Below are 15,875 nucleotides of genomic sequence, written 5' to 3'. Positions count from 1 at the left end.
CCTTAACAAGATAGGTCTCCCTAAATCGCGGTATGAGGGGAGACTGACTGGAAAAGGCACTCTTGGAATAGACTCAATAATATGCAGGGACGGATATTCTTGGTCTCAAGCACACTACACAGTTCTACAGAACTCTACCTTGGTGACCCCGTATGTCGATGAACACAAGAACAGTCTGCGCTCCAAACACCTGGAGCAATGCGACGACTGGATTACATGTGAACACATCAGGACTTTCAGCAGTTGGTTGGAAACACGTCTTAGAGGTGACAACACTGTTTGTGATGAGTTGTACTTATTGTCCAGGGGACCATCTTTGACTGTATTGACTTACAAAGGATACGAGATAAATGGGAATACATTTTACACGATCGCCCAAGACCAAAAGAGCACCAACCAAAATAGCGGTGTCCGCTTTGATGCAGCAACCGAGAGCGGAAAGGACACATATTATGGTTACATAGTGGACATATGGGAATTTGACTACGGACCTGATTTTAAGGTCCCTTTGTTTAAGTGCAAATGGGTCAATCTGTTAGGCGGCGGGGTACAGGTAGACCCACAGTACAGAATGACAACAGTGGATCTGAAAAATCTTGGGTACACTGACGAACCGTTCGTCCTAGCCAATGATGTGGCACAGGTTATCTATGTGAAGGACATGTCTACCAAACCGAGAAAAAGAAAAGATAAGGAAGCGAATACATCATACGATGAGCCAAAGCGCCACATAGTTCTTTCAGGAAAAAGGGACATCCTGGGAGTGGACGGCAAGACAGACATGTCTGAAGATTATGAAAAGTTTCATGAAATTCCTCCCTTCAATGTCAAGGCTGACCCAAGCATCCTGATAAACAATAAAGATTATCCATGGTTACAGCGCAATAAGCAAATGACACAAGCGAAGAAAAAGTGAAGACTTTCTCCCGCAACTATTATGATGATACCATGCCAAATTTGTAACAGACGAACATGCTACCATTGTCCGTTTTGTACATGCACATGCTATGTGGGTGAAATTATGATACCATCCCAACTTTCAACTTTTTCAGAGTTCATTTGAAATGCTTTCATGTCTTATGGTTCGAAACTTTGATACTTCGAAAGTGATTGTCCATTTTGTACACGAAGTGCATCAAGTTTTTGTCGTAACCCTCTCTACTTTGTGGAACATGCTATGTGGGTGAAATGATGATACCATGCCAACTTTCAACCTTTTCAGAGTTCATTTTGAAATGCTTTCCAATTTCAGAGTCATTTAGCTCAAAGAATGAATTAATAGCAAACAGAATGAACTACAAAACTTTTATGAAAATAAAAACAATCAATTAAAATATTATGTTATGATCAACTAAAATAAAACTATAATATTCTTCAATAGCAAAAAGAATATAATTTTTGTGACCTAAAATCAAACTATAAGTATTTAATTATAAGTATAAATAAAAAATAAATAGCAAAGAAGAAAAAAAAATAGCAAAGAAGAATATAATTTTTGTGACCTAAATTTTTGTAACCTACAACTATTATTCATAAACTAGTGATTCACACAAATTTTTAAAAATTCAAATTTAAACTATTCAAAATTTAAAACTAATGGCACTAACAGAAAGTTTATAATTTTTGTGACCTAAAATGAAAAAGAAATCACTAAAAAACTATAAGTATTTAGTTGTAAGTATAAATAAAAAATAAATAGAAAAAAAATTCTATTTTTATAGTAAAGTTATTCATAAACTAGTGATTCACACAAATTATTAAAAATTCAAATTTAAACTATTCAAAATTTAAAACTAATGGCACTAACAGAAAGTTTATAATTTTTGTGACCTAAAAGCAAAAAGAAATCACTAAAACTATAAGTATTTAGTTGTAAGTAGAAATAAAAAATAAATAGAAAAAAAATTCTATTTTTATAGTAAAGTTATTCATAAACTAGTGATTCACACAAATTTTTAAAAATTCAAATTTAAACTATTCAAAATTTAAAACTAATGGCACTAACAGAAAGTTTATAATTTTTGTGACCTAAAATGAAAAAGAAATCACTAAAAAACTATAAGTATTTAGTTGTAAGTATAAATAAAAAATAAATAGAAAAAAAATTCTATTTTTATAGTAAAGTTATTCATAAACTAGTGATTCACACAAATTATTAAAAATTCAAATTTAAACTATTCAAAATTTAAAACTAATGGCACTAACAGAAAGTTTATAATTTTTGTGACCTAAAAGCAAAAAGAAATCACTAAAAAACTGTAAGTATTTAGTTGTAAGTAGAAATAAAAAAATAAAAAACCAAAAAAATGTAGAAATAAAAAAGAAAAACCCAAAAAAAATGCCTCCTACTGGGCCTCCACGGCCTGAATATGACTAGAAACCCTACATGGGCCAGGATTCAGGCCCGCAGAAGGCCCAATAGGCCCACATGCAGTAGGAAGTTTAGGCCCGAAAGCCTGCATTAGAGAGGAGCTCGAATGGGGAGGCACACCAGCGCTTATAAACCAGTGCCGGCGCCCTTCAGCTAGCGATGTGGGACTAAACTTTTGGGCGCGGGGCAGCACAAGGCCATTGGTCCCGGTTGGTGGCATCAACCGGGACTAAAGGGGGCATTGGTCCCGGTTCGTGGCAGCAACCGTGACCATTGCCCCCCTTTAGTCCCGGGTGGTGCCACCAACCGGGACCAATGGCCTTCGCTTCCCGCCCTTTCGGCTGCTGAAAATTGGCCTTTGGTCCCGGTTCGTCGCACCAACCGGGACTAAAGGGAGCATTAGTCCCGGGTCATAGCACAAACCGGGACCATTGCTCTCGCTATGTAAGCCAACACTTGTGAAATTTTGGCCAACTGCCTCCCATTCGCCCCGACGCCCCCAGGCCATTCGTCGTCGTCGTCGCCGCCCCGAGCCCGTCGTCACCCCGCGCCCGCCGCCGTCGCCCCGCCCCGCCGTCGCCCCGAGCCCGTGGCCGCCCCGAGCCCGCTGCCGTCGCCCCGAGCCCGCCGTCGTCGCCCCGCCCCGTCGCCGCCCCGAGCCCGTCGTCGCCCCGCGCCGGCACCCTTTAGGTTGATGATATGATGATGTTGATGATATGATGATGTTTTTTTCTGTTGATGATATGATGATGTTTTTTTCTGTTGATGATATGATGATGTTTTTTTTCATATATGCATTTTTTCATATATGTATTAATTTTTTTAAGTTGTTAGTAGATATCGATTTTAGGTTAGTGCATTTTATTACTGATTTTAGGTTAGTTGAGCCTCTTTAGTGCATTTTATGTTTGTTGCATTTTAGGTTAGTGCATTTTATGTTAGTGGAGAGGAAAGAAGGAGAAAGAAGGAAAAGAAAAATAAGTAGAGAAAGAAGGAGAAGAAGAAGGAGAAGACGGAGGAAGAAAAGGAAGAGGAGAAGAAGAAAGGAATAGAGGAGAAGAAGAAAAAATAGAATTTTTTTTCTATTTTTTCTTCTTCTCCTCTTTTTTTCTTCTTTTTTTTCTTCGACCTTCTCCCCCTCCCGATAGGAAAGTTTTATATAGAAAGTTACAATTTTAGAAAAGTTTTATATATGCAGAAGTTACAATTTTAGAAAAAGAAGGATAGGAAAGAAGAAAATAAGAAGAGGAAAGAAAGAAGAAGAGGAGAGGAAAAGAAGAGGAGAAATAAATAAGAAGAATAAAAAAGAAGAAAAAGAAGAGGAGAAGAAGAAAGGAATAGTGGATATTCTATTTTCTCTTCTTCTCCACTATTCCTTTCTTCTTCTCCTCTTTTTTTTTTCTTCTTTTTTCTTCGATCTTCTCCTCTAGCTATTCCTTTCTTCTTCTCCTCTATTTTCTTCTTCTTCTTCTTCTTCTTCTTCTTCTTCTTCTTCTTCTTCTTCTTCTTCTTCTTCTTCTTCTTCTTCTTCTTCTTAATTTTTATCGGGAACGAGGGTGTCGAGGATCGTCGAGGGGTCGAGGGTCGGGAACTAGGGTAGAGGGTCGAGGGTCGTTAAGGGGTCAAGGGTCGAGGGTTTCAGGGTCGAGGGTTCGAGGGTTCTATAGGGTCGAGGGTCGAGGGTTCCAGCAGGGTCGTCTAGGGGTCGAGGGTTCCAGGTCGTCGAGGGTTCGAGGGGTCGAGGATCGCCGAGGGGTCGAGAGAGGTTTCCTAGTGTCAAAGTATTGAAGAAATCGATGCCTTCATCATTAGCTGGAAGTAACCAGGGCATGTTGGTACGAAGTTCTGCAAAGTTGTTCTGGAATGGAGTCCCGGATAGAATAATCCGCCTTTTGGTACGAATTCAGCAAAGGCCTGCCAAATAGCGATATTCGGAAGGCTCTTTCTGAACTTTGTACCAAAAAGCGAATTATCCTATCTGGGACTCCGTTCCAGAACAACTTTGAAGAGCTTCGTACCATCATGCACATGTTACTTTCGCCTAATGTTGAAGACATGGTTTTGTTGAATCCTTTGACACTAGGCAACCTCCCGACCCCTCGGCGATCCTCTCGAACATGAGAGGAAGAAGAGGGTTGTCTAGGGGTCGAGGGTTCCAGGGTCGTCGAGGGTTCGAGGGTTCGAGGGTTCTTCTCCTCTATTCTTTCTTCTCCTCTTTTTTTTCTTCTTCTTCCTCTTTTTTTATCGGGAACGAGGGTCGTCGAGGGACATAGATGTAGTGTCGTCGTTGTCGATATATACTCCCTCCCGATAGCTTACTATGATTAGGTAGCTAGTTCTACGTTTGGCACTAATATATCCATCTGTCATGTTTGAATAATAATTGCCATGTTGTAAATATTTGTAGAAACTATGGACACCGCCCTAGACGAAGCAACAAAAGAAGCGTTGTTGAGGGACATAATCGCAGAAGGAAGTGATGCCATCTCGTTGTTTCTCAACGAAACCGATGGTCTGGAAGGAGAGGGTGAACAAGCTGGCTACGGTGACCTAATGCCGGTGCAACAAGAAGAACATGAGGAAGGCTCCGGTGACCCAATCCCGGTGCAAGAAGGAGACCGTGATTACGGCTCCGGTGACCGAACCGAGTCCGGCCAGGTATATATATTAGTTAAGCCTGTGCTGACTAGCTGATTGATGCATTCATTGTTTTGGTATGTACACATATTAATTAAGTCTTTGTTCTTTTTTCTAGCCCTCCGGATCGAGCACAACTTCGGTAAAGAGACGAGGCCCGAAGAAAAAGTTGAGCTCGGATGGAAAGTTTGAGATCATAGCAATCGCGCCCGACGGCCAACCTATTGAACCCCTCCGGACAAAGAGCGCATTTGTTGCTCAGTGCGGGGTTCTGGTTAGGGACAAGATCCCGATAAGCATCCAGCAATGGTTTAAGCCGGCTATAGAAGACCCTGAGGTGTCTTATGTCAATGATATGCAGAAAAATGATCTTTGGACTGAGCTGAAGTCAAATTTCACCCTACCGCCTGAGGATAATCCAGAGAACCCAGTTAAAGAGAAATTAATCAAGTCTCTTGCTCTGAAGAGGATGGCAGAACTATTCAGGAGGTGGAAGAAAGAGCTGAATAAGTTTGTCGAAAATAATGAGACACCAGAATTCAAGGGCAGATATGAGAAGATCAGAGATCACTGGCCCGCATTTGTGGCCCACAAGACATCAGAAAAGAGTAAGAAGATGTCGGCGACAAACAAGCAAAATGCTGCGAAGAAGAAGCTTCACCATCGCATGGGGTCAGGTGGCTACCTCGTAGCCCGGCCTAAGTGGTCCAAGAGTGAGAATGATCTGGTTCATAAAGGGATCGAACCAGAGACAAATAACTGGCCAGACCGTTGCCGGACTTGGTTCTTCGGGGCTGGCAGAACCCTGGACCCTGAAACAGGGAAGTGCATTTGGACGAACGATCAAATGGACATACCAGTCAGTAAGCTTAAGCAGTATATCGAAGCAGCGCATGAAGGGACGTTCTTTCCAGACAGAGAGAACGACGAGCTCACAATGGCCCTCGGGAATCCTGAGCACCCTGGACGGACACGAGGCACGCCAGGCTCCGTTCCGTGGAAGGTTGGGTTTCCGGACGCAGGCGGTTACAAATCCCATGATAGGAGGAAAAAAGTGCAGCAGACCCAAATGCAGGCGCTGAAAGCAAGGGTGGACGCGATAGAGGAACGAGAAGCAAATCGCAGCAAACGTACTGCCGAAGCCTCCCCCGAAGCTACCCCGCCATCTCAGCGCAGAAGCAGTGTGGCTTCCACCGAGCTGCTTCACCCGGAGCATGCCTTGACGGCTCCTGCCAGCTATCCCGTGGATGCTATAACGGAGTCTCAAAATTGCCACCTTATGACGCAATGGATGAATTTGAAGGTCAAGGCGGCTGTTGGCTCTGTTTATCCTACTGAACCCGGCACAACTTTTCACTGCCGGCCGATTCCAGAAGGATATGCTAGGGTGATGGTGGATGAGATAATGGAGGGATTTGAGGACCTCCAGCTTGACCACCCTACCGGTGAAGGGGAGACTCGGTGCGGTCTGCTCTGAAGACTCCATGCCTATGGCGGAAGGAGCTCATCAACCTTCCGAACTGGACGCCTCCGCCTCCTCCTCCTCCTCCGGCAAGTCAGCGCACTCCGCCTCCACCGCCTCCTCCTCCGGCGAGTGACGATCAGGGCCCTCGGCTGGCTCCTTCTCCGGCACGTGGCGGCACTCCGCCTCCTTCTCCGCCTGCGCCGACGCGCCCGAGTAGCCAGCCTCCTCCTTCTCCGCCTTGTCAGCAAGGGCGGAAGAGACCTGCCGCCGCTCCAGCTGCTCCGGCACGTCGTAGTCCTTCTCCTCCGCCTCTTAAGCAAGTAAAGAAGACAACCGCTCCGTCTGCTCGGTCGGCGTCTAGCAGTACAACCAGAGGCGGGAGGACATACAGATTCGGTCCTTCTCTGAAGACTCCAGAGAAGTTACCATACGAGAGGACCCAGGAGGAGAACGCCGAGATCGCGCGAGAAGAAGTGAGGAAATTCTTTGAAGGGGTGAAAGCAAAGAAACATCCACCTCCAGAGGAGAAGGTAGATAGGGTGAAAGTGAAGCGCACTCTGGCTGTCCTGACAAAACCACCGAAGTCTCCGCCGAAAGGAAACTATGACCGCATTATTGGAAAGGAATTTGCCGAAGCGGAGCGGTCGGGAAGTACTGTCAGTGATCAAAGGCTGAAAGAACGACGAGCTGGGAAACATGCCCAGCTCGGCGAACAAGCGAAGCAATCGTGCCCCCCGCTCAAGGTGCCTAGCCACAACGTCGCTAATGATCCGAGGATGGTGCCCGGTTATAGCAATCTTGCAGATTACCTGCCCGACGAAGTACATTATGAACCCATGGACGTGCAGATACAAAGATACGAGTACGGGAAGCCTCTCGTCAAAGATGAAAGATCTCTATCAACGATGATGCGAAGATTGCATGATTGGTACTTGAAAATCTGCAGAGACTCTGGGGGGAGGAGTACTTTGTATGTGAAAGTTAAAAAGGAGCATGACCTCGTTGGAATTGATCTGTTGCCTATTCCATTTGAGGAGTTCTATCAGTTTTTCAATCAATTGACCCTCGATAAAACAACGGTCGCCTGCTACTGTTTGTAAGTAGTACTACTTCTGTCATTAAGTTTCTCTATATAGCTTAGCTCTTTCATTGCATGTATTTATAATCATCCTCACTATATTATGCAGATTGAAGATCGCCGAATTGAAGAAAAGACAAGTCGGTGATATTGGGTTCATTAACACATATCTCATAGATGCAACTCAGGTTAAACTTCATGCCGCAGCTACCGAGGCCAACTTGCTACGATCGTTCGTAATAAATCAAAACAAAGATATAATACTCTTTCCTTACAACTTCAGGTGAGTGTTACTGTCTTGTGCGTATTCGGTTTCCCTTGTATATTAGTCAAGGTTATAGTAATGTAATTCATGAGTTATGCATGTGTGTGCAGTTTCCACTATATTCTCCTAGAGATTAAGCTTGAGCAGGGAGTAGTAACCGTCTTGGACTCTAAACGAAAAGATCCCCAGGAGTATGCGGACATGACTGAAATCCTCAAGAAGTAAGTTAAATCGATCATTATCGACCATATCGGCAACTTTGTTCATTTCCTGATATCAAGTAATTGTTTTCTTTGTCCGGCAGGGTTTGGAGAAAATTCACCAAAACAGTTCCGGACTGCCGAAGGAGCTGGAATTTAGACACCCGAAAGTAAGTACTATAGTAGCATGTTCCGCGCATCTCCTAGTGATTCAAGTGCTAGTTTCATCAATACCATTTAGCATTCTTGCTTATCAGTTTGATTGACCTCTATTTCTTGTGAAGTGGTTGTGGCAGGAACAAGGGAATGATTTCTGTGGATACTACATCTGCGAGTCCATCCGCCACACGACCTGTGAGCGGGGCGGGTACTCTAACGAACAATATGAAGTACGTAAATAACAACATTCACAATTTTATTTTATTACCATCATTTGTGTTGAGTTTCATTCATTCATATATATATATGTATTGACCTCCTTCTTCAAATTAGATGTTTCGGAAGCGGGATGAACTCCTAGCACCAGCTCGCATGCGAGCAATTCAAGAGGAATTGGCGGCATTCTTTCTTGACCACGTGATCCCTGAAGACGCAGAATTCTATGTGGACCCTGAGTCCGTATGATTATATTTGTAAGAGATAATTATTGTATATATGTAGCCGGTAGTGTCAGATAGATATACGAGAACTTGTTGTTCGACCAATCTCTCGGAGAAGGAGAGGTGGTCGATATCACTTCTCTCTGTATGCATATATGTTCATGACGATCTTCTGTTTCCTTCGTTTGCTTACTAGCTAGCCAGCGTGTCTAGTCCTCTCTATACGTATGTATAGTACGTAGCGTCGACCAAGCACGGACATAAGAGAGGACACTTCTCTCTATTAATTATAGCTAGCTAATAACACAATATATGAAACACCTAAATTAACCCCCCAAAACCCCCAACCCCCCCCCCCCAAAAAAAAACAAAAACCACCCTAGCCACAGAAATGCTGACGCGTGGATGCCTATTGGTCCCGGTTGGTGCCACCAACCGGGACCAAAGGGTCTCTTGCCTGGGCTCTGCGCACTGCCCACGTGGAGGGCCTTTAGTCCCGGTTCTGGATTGAACCGGGACTAAAGGGGGGAGGTATTAGTACCGACACTTTAGTCCCGGTTCAGGAACCGGGACTAAAGGCCCTTACGAACCGGGACTATAGGCCCTTTTTTCTACCAGTGAAGTCATAGAGAGTTCAATTTAGGAGTTTCACTTATACACAAATGATATGGCTTAACTTATCACAACGTAATTTCAATCTAAACCATCACTTCTGTTTTCAGTGGAGAACAACTATTAAATGTTCTTGCAGTGCAATGACACAAGAGGGTGACAAGTATATTCACTATGAGCTAAAAAGCATGGAGCAGTGGCAAACATCTATATGCACCAACTTCATATGTATCAACATACAATCTATATTTATAGTAATAGTGGATGTACTACCCGTTTGTAATTATATAAGTTTAAGATTTATAGCGGAGAGAACAAAAATTCAAGTGGTCTCCACTATATATGAATAGTCAGAGCACAGACAACCACTATTTACATGTTTGATAATCTGATCTGTATGGTCCATATGTATTCATTTATATATAAATGAAGAAAATAAAAATTAACAATTTTTTTTGATCCAGGAAAACATATCAGTGGAGTCGATGAGAAAAGACACGTTGCATATTCGTAATCAAATAGCAATGTCCCATGACTATAGTCACCGCTAGTACCTTACTCTTTACCGACGTCTAGGGCCAATACCACTGTGAACATGCTGTTTGTGGTGCTAGTGGTTGACACCGCAAATAATGTGTTATGGCAGGTGTCATACTATCGCAGTCTCCCATCTTTGCCGGTAACGATGCTACTAGGCTTTTCTGCACTGGTGCCTCCACCCTACCAAGGCTACCAACGGTTTTCTGCACTGTCAACCTTTTTTTGAATCAATGAGTACTTCTCCGGGAACCATTTCGGCATTTATCACACACCATTGACTAGTGGTACGAACCTCATATCACTACTATACTCTCTGTCCTCCCCCGGTTTCAGCTTTATAGTGTATGTTGCCTCTCATGGTTGCCGATCACCTCACAACTATAACAAAAATCTGACATGACTTCAAACTCAAATGGCACTACCTCTATTCCTCCTCCTTAGTATTACCCTCCTTCTTTTATTTTATCCTTGGTTCCTTCTCATTCTCTTCATCAACCAACATGCATCTTCTTAGTGGTTTAGCGATATCAATTTGTGTTCACACCCTGAGCACTTGTCGAAATGTGGTGCCATCTTCCCCCCACATGAACCATCAAGTCCTCCTCCACCTCATATCCACCACTCTCCCCGCTCCACATTCATCATAGCTATCAGTAAGTTTCGTACACGTAGCCATACAGATATATGCTTGAACTCTATATCTTCTAAATATTTGCTCACACCCAACTCCCGCATGACTAACAATTCCTTACTAAAAGTCCATGGCCCCTCATCTAAACTCTCCAATACCCTGGCATCTGTCTACGTGAAGAGGAACATGTTCTTTCCTAGATCATTGCATTCTCCTCTTTGATGGGGCACCAAATCTTTTCCAGAGTTAATTGCACAAAACCACCACATTTAAGACATCGTTTGCAGAAAACCATGAGGTCACTATTTTTTTTGCAAAAAACACTGCACATTCAGTAAACCTTTTGCAAAAAACACTTATCGAGTGATTTAAGTCGTTTAATCACTTTTTGACAAGTGGGACCGGATTGTCGGGAGCTGACTTGGCAAAACATTTACATACACCCCCTTATAGATGTAAAAAAAAGCAATCGACCTCCTCTGCTCCCGATCCCATCGGGAGGAGGCACCCGACTGGCGAGGCCTCCGCCGCTGTGCTGCCAGAGCTCCGCCCCGCTGCCCACTGCCTCCTGCTCTAGTCGTATCCTTGCGCCGGCGAGCTCGCCTCACGCGTCGGACATTGGTGGCCATGGGGCCGCCAGCCACAACCCCCGGCGAGGTGTACAACGAGTGTGCACTGGTAGAAAAAGGGCCTGTTGTCCCGGTTCGTAAGGGCCTTTAGTCCCCATTCCTGAACCGGGATTAAAGGGTCGGTACTAATGCCCTGACCCTTTAGTCCCGGTTCAAACCAGAACCGGGACTAAAGGCCCTCCACGTGGCCGGTCCACCTTTAGTCCCGGTTGGTAACACCAACCGGTACTAAAGGAAATTTTCTAATTTTTTTTTGGAATTTTTTTTGAAAAAAAATTTCAAATTTTTTTATTTTCAAATTTCTGAATTATTTTAACCTCTAATCTCTAATCACCCCTCATCACTGCTCAATTTAATCTCTAATCACCCCTCATCATTCCAAATCATCTAACTTCCCAGACGGTCACCCATCCTCCCATTCCCCTAGCCTAAGCACGCTTAACTTCCGGGTTCTACTCTCCCTCGTTTCCAAGTCTGCACTCGTTGTTTTCCTGACAATAGTAAGATGTCAATCCTATTAACCCTCAGGAGTTTAGCTTGAGCATGAAGTCACACATTTCACTGTTTGAGTTTGAAACTATTGTTCTAAAAAACAATAATTTTTTAGTAACACTAATATTTCTTGAATAAGTAGTTTGACCATTGTTTGACCACAGTTTGACCATAGTTTGACCAGATTTGACCAAAATTCAAAAAAAACTGAAATAATTATTTAATAACACTAATATTCTTGAATAATTATTTAGTAACATAATACTTCTTGAATAAGTAGTTTGACCATAGTTTGACCAGATTTAATGAAAATTAAAAAAAACTGAAATTTGAGCATAACTTTTTTTCCTTTTGGAATTTGAGGATTGTACAAATTTGCAAACAGGCCATAGGTGGTCTCCATCGGATGTAACTTTTCGAGTAGATGATTTTTCATATAAAAAACTTTTTAATCCGAGTTCGTATGCAAAAGTTATGCCCATTTTACAAATTCCAGAGAGATTTTGTAAATAAAGTCGAAATTCATATTTGTAAATTTTCCCAACAACTAGACCACATATCACATGGGAAACTTATTTTATTTTATTTTTTTTGACATTTCCATCATTTTCTTTTGTTTTTTCTAAAACTGAAAAGGCGGTCCACGGGGGCGGGGGGGGGGGGGGGGGGGGGGGGGGGGGGGGGGAGAGTTTGAAAATGGGACCTTTAGTACCGGTTCGTGCCATGAACCGGTACTAATGCCTCAAAGCCCATTAGTCCCGGTTGGTGGCACCAACCGGGACTAAAGGTCTAACCTTTAGTCCCGGTTGGTGCCACCAACCGGGACTAATGGGCATCGCACCCTTTAGTCCCGGTTCGTGGCACGAACCAGGACTAAAGGGCCCAGGTGAACCGGGACTAATGCCTTAGCCGCACGAACCGGGATAAATGCACCCATTGGTCCCAGTTCTGGACTGAACTGGGACTACTGGGCTTACCCGGCCTGGACCAAAGCCCCCTTTTATACTAGTGGTGCCGGGCACCCGTGGCCATGGCGCCGCCCGCCCATCAGTGGAGAGGAGCAGGTCACAACAGCGCGTGATCGCGGCCGGCGCCAGTGGCCGGCATCCCAACCTCAGCCGTCCCTCCTTCCATCCTCCATCCCCGCCCACGAGCGCAGTAAGGGACGGCCTCCCTCAGTTGAGCACCCGGCGAAGCGGCCTCCCTCCTCCTGCGCGTGATAGCTCCGGCAAGGGCGCAGCATCCCGGCGGGCTCGGTAAGTCAAAGTCAGGTCACTCCTCCCGCGTGTGACAGCGCCGGGTCGCGGCATCCCCGCGTGCTCGGTCAATTCGCTCCTTGTGGTTGTGCACAGGGATCTGATTGCTTTTGTTTTTTAGATTTAGGGGTGTGTGTGCAATTTTTTGCCAAGTCAGCTCCTTAGAGTCTGGTCCCACCTATCAGAAAATGATTAAGTGGGCTAAATCACGTGATAGTGCATTTTGCCAAAAGTTTACCAGAAACGCGGTGATTTTTGCACAAAATTAGGGACTAGGTGGTTTTCTGCAAACCTTGCCCCAAATGTGGTGGTTTTTTGCAATTAACTCTTTTTTCCAAGGTGTACGCCATGATTACCACTAACACTGACTTATCAGACATTAACTTTCCCAACATTTGCGTGCCATTCTCCAGCCGCACAACTGTGTCCGTCCTCCCGGCATCAATATGCTTATTCTTAGCCACTGACAAGGCCATCTTGTTCAACATCTTCTCAATGCCCTCTATCACAAACCGATCTGGGACAAACACGGAGACCGGGACGACTAGGGATGTGTGGGGTATGACTACACGCCGTCCATGGAAACATGAAATGCTTATGGAGTGGAAGGGCTCTATATGAAAACATATTCTAGAGTTTTAAGGGAATTAGGTTGTTCAGGGTGACTCGGAAAAATGACCTTGAACCTAGAGTCGAAGCGGGGTGGGTGGGAGTTGCGAAGATGTACTTGGAGTAAGGGGCGAGGGAAACATGTGGCAAAAGATCATCAAACCACCGCCAAAAATAAGTCGTCACCAGACAAAACATGAGTTGCCAGGGAAAGCATAGGGCCAGGACCCTACGTTAACTATTGCCTTGTTTTCTTAGTGCATTTGATTAGCGATTTACCACATACGTTATGATGAGGGTCAAGATGTTCCATCCAAAACATTTATTTTCTAATTTTCCCCCTCCCGTCCCATGCTATTAAAATGGTGGACCAAATTCTCTAAAAAGAAACATACCAAGCAAACATGTAAGCTTATGTTCCTCCATATCTCCACCTTTGTTCTGATTAATTTTGATGCTTTCATGATCGAACACCAAATCTACTAGCTAGGTGTTGCAGCTTTAAATGTCCATCAACAATAATTGTGTGTTGCGTCATGTGAGGTTAGGAGTTGATAGAAAACATAATATGATGAAATTTTAACTCACCAGGATCTATAGTGGAGTATTTCCAGTATTCTTCTCTAGTTTCAGTGCCTTCGAATTTGCCAGAAATTTTTTCCTAGAATAAGTAGAAATTACAACACGGAGTTTGTAGTGGTGAAAATCTGTATATGAAGGGCATAAGGAAGATGTATGTGGTCACGCAAAAAGAGAACTAGGCCTAGCTTGGGGCCTACCCCTAAATGACCGAAATAAATTTTTGCGGCGCGCTTCTGGCTCGAGCATTGGAAAATAGGCACAGAAAAAACTTGTGTACAATTAAAAGGATTTCCAGGGACAAAACTGCTAGGGCACAGTTCTCACTTGGGTTAGCGCAGACTCGCAGGCGTAACCTTAAAACCGAAGCTAGGGATCGATCCCCTTCACTCTCACCCGCCTCGTTTCCAGTCCAATTGTCCAAACATCCTACCCTTTTGAATCGCGGTCCTGCCATGGCGGCGCCGCGACCATGGTCCAGCCTCCATGAAGACCTTCTCCGCCGTATCATCCTCCTGCTAACGTGCATCGCCGACCGCGTGAGGGCGTCGGCCGTCAACAAACACTGGCGCCTGGTCGCGCTCCAGAACCCGTCCCCGCTGCCATGCCTCGTCAGACCGTCCACCACCCTGACGGAGAGCTACCGGATCTTCGGTCGCTTCCCCGATCCGCGCCCGTCCCTCTCCGCCGAGGGCCGCGCAGAGCGTTTCTGCGGCTCGGTTCCAGGCGGCTGGTTCGTGGTCGCATCCCCGCACGGGCGCGGCCACGCCCTGCTCAACCTCGGCACGGGCGAGCGCGTCGCCCTCCCGGATCGCGTCTGCATCCCCATCAACTCCGGCGACATCAGGTGCCCCATGATGATCCGCGCAGCCGCCATCTCTGCCGCCCCGTCTTCTGGTGCCTGCGTGGTCGCTGCCATAACGTCCACCAGGACAACCATGGCCTTCTGCCGGCCGGGCATGGACTGCTGGACGTCGCTGCCGGCAAAGATGACGGCCCGGCCGAACGCCCAAGACCTGACTTACCACGACGGATGGTTCTGGGCCGTCGACTCGGATGACGACCTCTTCTGCTACAAGGCCGAACTTTCGACATCTAGGCAAACCATTCTACATCTTGCCTACGGGATCGGTGCTCCCCGGACGGACATGGCACACGGCGAGATCGTGTCCCGCTACCTCCTGCCATCCGCCTCCGGCGCCGATCTGCTGATGGTGAGGAGATTCATCTCGCCGGCGACAGGCCGCACGTCCCGGTTCCAAGTCTTCAGGCTACAGAAGGCACAGGAGGGCCGGCCGGCTTCCTGGCGCGTCTACAAGATGACCCGGCAGCTGCTCTTCGTCGGCCGGGCCTGCTCCAAGGCCTTTGACACCGGACACGCCGGCAACCCGGGCTACATCTACTTCCTCGACGACGTCTACTCTGGTGGTCCGCACCAGCAGAACCAGTATCCTTGTGCTGATGCCGGCGGGTGGGGTTACTCAATCCCCGGTGAGATCCAGCGCTGCCTGCCATCGGCGCCACCCTCAGACACCTCGTCGTGCATTTGGTACCACCATTAATTAATCCAGCTACCCAGCACCAGGTTCAGTTTGAGGCACCATTGAGATTTCGATCAGTTTATTAGAGTACGTGTCTGTTGTTTGTGTTTGCTCCTTGTCAGTGTTTCTTTGTTGTGGTTCTATGGGAAACTGCATATCCAGTTTGTTGTGTGCTCCTGGTCTGTATTTGTTGTATTTGTTGTTTTTGTCAGTTAATTTGCAGGCTGTTTTCGAACTCATTTCATCTATATGAAATTGTCAACTATTTAGACTGCTACTGGGCTACCAGCTACCTATCTATGTTGTTTCAATTATGTGTATGATTTTCTGCTGTGGTATTTTCCGCAGTATTTCAAGCAGGGAACTAAATT

General features: G+C 45.3%; 1 protein-coding gene across 1 annotated transcript; it reads left to right on the top strand.

Moving 5' to 3' along the window:
• The first annotated feature begins 14,418 nt into the window (after positions 1-14,418).
• LOC125514357 lies at positions 14,419-15,525 on the top strand. The gene has a single exon (XM_048679695.1). It carries the CDS (start codon positions 14,419-14,421, stop codon positions 15,523-15,525), a length of 1,107 nt encoding a protein of 368 aa, XP_048535652.1.
• The last annotated feature ends 350 nt before the right edge of the window (positions 15,526-15,875 follow it).

Source organism: Triticum urartu, chromosome 1 (genome assembly GCF_003073215.2).
Source record: "Triticum urartu cultivar G1812 chromosome 1, Tu2.1, whole genome shotgun sequence".
In the NCBI taxonomy this organism is placed as follows: domain Eukaryota; kingdom Viridiplantae; phylum Streptophyta; class Magnoliopsida; order Poales; family Poaceae; genus Triticum; species Triticum urartu.
The sequence above is the reverse complement of the archived record's forward strand: the minus strand, read 5'-3'. Positions and strand labels throughout refer to the sequence as shown.